This window comes from Borostomias antarcticus (genome assembly GCF_949987555.1).
Source record: "Borostomias antarcticus genome assembly, chromosome: 14".
Taxonomy (NCBI): domain Eukaryota; kingdom Metazoa; phylum Chordata; class Actinopteri; order Stomiiformes; family Stomiidae; genus Borostomias; species Borostomias antarcticus.
Genome location: NC_140247.1, coordinates 20,188,368 through 20,190,867, shown reverse-complemented (window position 1 = coordinate 20,190,867; position 2,500 = coordinate 20,188,368). Strand labels below are relative to the sequence as shown.

The window sequence follows — 2,500 nt, the reverse complement described above, 5'->3', positions numbered from 1 at the left end:
GGGATTCGGTTCGTTTAGGATCTATTTGTGGATGGCGCTTCTTTTCAAAGGTAGGCTATGTCTAATCATGTCTAACTACAAGTTCACTATTTTTTCTCGTTGGAAAGTGTATTATGAATAGTAATAGTGTGTCTCCTCGCAAAAGGTGAACGCCAATGTCAATGAATGATGAACCTGGATGTTTTCTTTGGAGGTTGCTTTGTCTTTATTTTGTCTTGTTTGAGGACATCTCAGTAGAGAGATAGTCAAGGTTCAGTCAGGAAGTTTGAAGGAGAAAGAAAAGACAGATTCAATAAAGATTATTTTCAACCTACTTTCTCCATGAAACACCTGTTTTTTGTTTTTATTTATTGGGGCAAAGTTGTTTCTCTTGTAAAGGATAATTTGGGGCATGTATGACAGATAACTTTCTATTAGATAGACTCAAACAATAAGGTAGTAGCCTACCACAGGCATGTGAAAAGCTGGATAAAAAACAAAGAATTTGTAATCAAGCATGATTTTCTACTGGCCTGCTGTGCCTCGTGTGTGTGTGTGTGCGTGTGTGGTGTAAGACTTGTTAATATGATTCTGCCTTAATGCCCCCCACCCCCGTGACATCTGGGTACTTCAGTTTATGCACTGTGACGCAGCAATACAGCTTAACAAGGTTTTTTTTTTTTGGGGGGGGGGGGGGGGGACAAAACGGCATCTCTCCAGTGCTGGCCTGTCTCTCTACACTGTATCTGTCTGTCTCTTTGTGTGTGTGTCCAGTACTCAGGCACCGTCCCTGTCCTCACCTGTCCTCACCTGTCCACTCCATTCAGATGAGGTCCGAGGGGCGGAGGGAGGACAGGAGGGATGAGGGGCGATAATGAGGGGGCAGGACAGGACTGTTGTTGCGTGCTAGACCCGGACTTTGCCGCTCTCTCTCTCTCTCTCTCTCTGTCTCTCTCTCTATGTCTCTCTCTCTATGTCTCTCTCTCTGTCTCTCTCTCTCTGTCTCTCTCTCTCTCTCTCGCACATACCTGACATATCTCTCATCATGCCGTTGAGTCTGGCCTGTTGAACAATGCTATCCGTCTCTGTGCTTTCATTTGAATCCCTGATGCATTGTCTGTGTGTGTGTGTGTGTGTATGTGTGTCTGTCTGTGTGTGTGTGTGTGTGGGGGGGGCTTTCTATGGAAGAGTTGATGAAGGGGCAGTTTAAAACAGCTGTTTATCTTTACTGCTACTCTGCTTGTTTGAGTCGACCTCTACAAGTTCCCTCCCAGAGGGCCGTGCTGCTCTGAGTCTGGATGATGGAGTGACATGAGGACATTTCCAATTACGCCCGTTCCCCCACAACCTTGTCTGAAGAGCCGCTCTTTGGGACGGGTCCAGTACAGGAACAGAAGCATGGCACCTGTCCATATGAGATAATGTCCCTGAGTCCTATGCTCTGCCCTCGCTCTTCCCCCCATCTCAGAGATACTTACGAGATACCTCCGCTACTCTGTATCTATCTATCTATCTATCTATCTATCTATCTATCTATCTATCTATCTATCTATCTATCTATCTATCTATCTATCTATCTATCTATCTATCTATCTATCTATCTATCTGTCTGTCTGTCTGTCTGTCTGTCTGTCTGTCTGTCTGTCTGTCTGTCTGTCTGTCTGTCTGTCTGTCTGTCTGTCTGTCTGTCTGTCTGTCTGTCTGTCTGTCTGTCTGTCTGTCTGTCTGTCTGTCTGTCTGTCTGTCTGTCTGTCTGTCTGTCTGTCTGTCTGTCTGTCTACCTACTTACCTGCCTACCTACCTACCTACTCTCTCTCTCTCTCTCTCTCTCTCTCTCTCTCTCTCTCTCCCTCCCACCCTCCTTTCTTCCTCCTTGCTCAGCGGTTCATTCCCCAGAGTTCCAAGCCTCTCTCTCTTTAATCTCCGTAGTTCATGGAGATGAATCTTGTCCTGCCTCCCTGCTGATTGAAGGTGGTTTCATGTTGCTTATGCCGACGCTGGCAGCCATGGCAAAGGGTATCGCACTGCCCACCATCTCATACGGTCACCACAGCGTACCCATGGACAGGTAGAGCAAACTAACACAGACTATGGTCCCTTGATTGAAGTTCTTTATTTCATTTGGAAAAGCCCCTTGCGATGTCACATCTCGTTTTCGAGGGGGTCCAACATACATTTCACAACAAAAGTGTCAAAATACAGTACAAGTGACAATACAACACAAAGACAAAAAGACAGGACAGTAGGCCTGTAGGCCCTTGTAGGCTGTGTCAGTGAGACAAACTGTTACTGTTGGCTTTATCAGTAGTCACATACTGAGGCCCCATTCACATACAGTACTTACATACTAGGGCAGCAACATCCGTAGTCAGACACACATTCTGCTTTTGTGCCGTGGCTCTGAGCCTGTGGATTAGGATTAAACGCTAGAGTGCTGAGATGAACAGAGTGGTCGGGTGTGAGCGTGGCTGTATAGATTATAAACCATTATTATCAATCTCACTAACAACCCCCCCGCCCA

At 46.1% G+C, this 2,500-nt stretch overlaps 1 protein-coding gene across 1 annotated transcript in view; it reads left to right on the top strand.

Annotated features, from left to right (window-relative positions):
- LOC311317534 (neuronal acetylcholine receptor subunit alpha-7-like) overlaps positions 1-2,500 on the top strand; it is a gene marked incomplete at both ends in the record, with an annotated part of 23,487 nt that overhangs the window by 20 nt on the left and 20,967 nt on the right. Inside the window, one exon of the mRNA XM_084448608.1 lies at positions 1-50. This exon is cut by the window's left edge and continues 20 nt beyond it. Within this exon, the coding sequence (XP_084304734.1) occupies positions 1-50 (50 nt within the window). The remainder of the gene's footprint in view (positions 51-2,500) is intronic.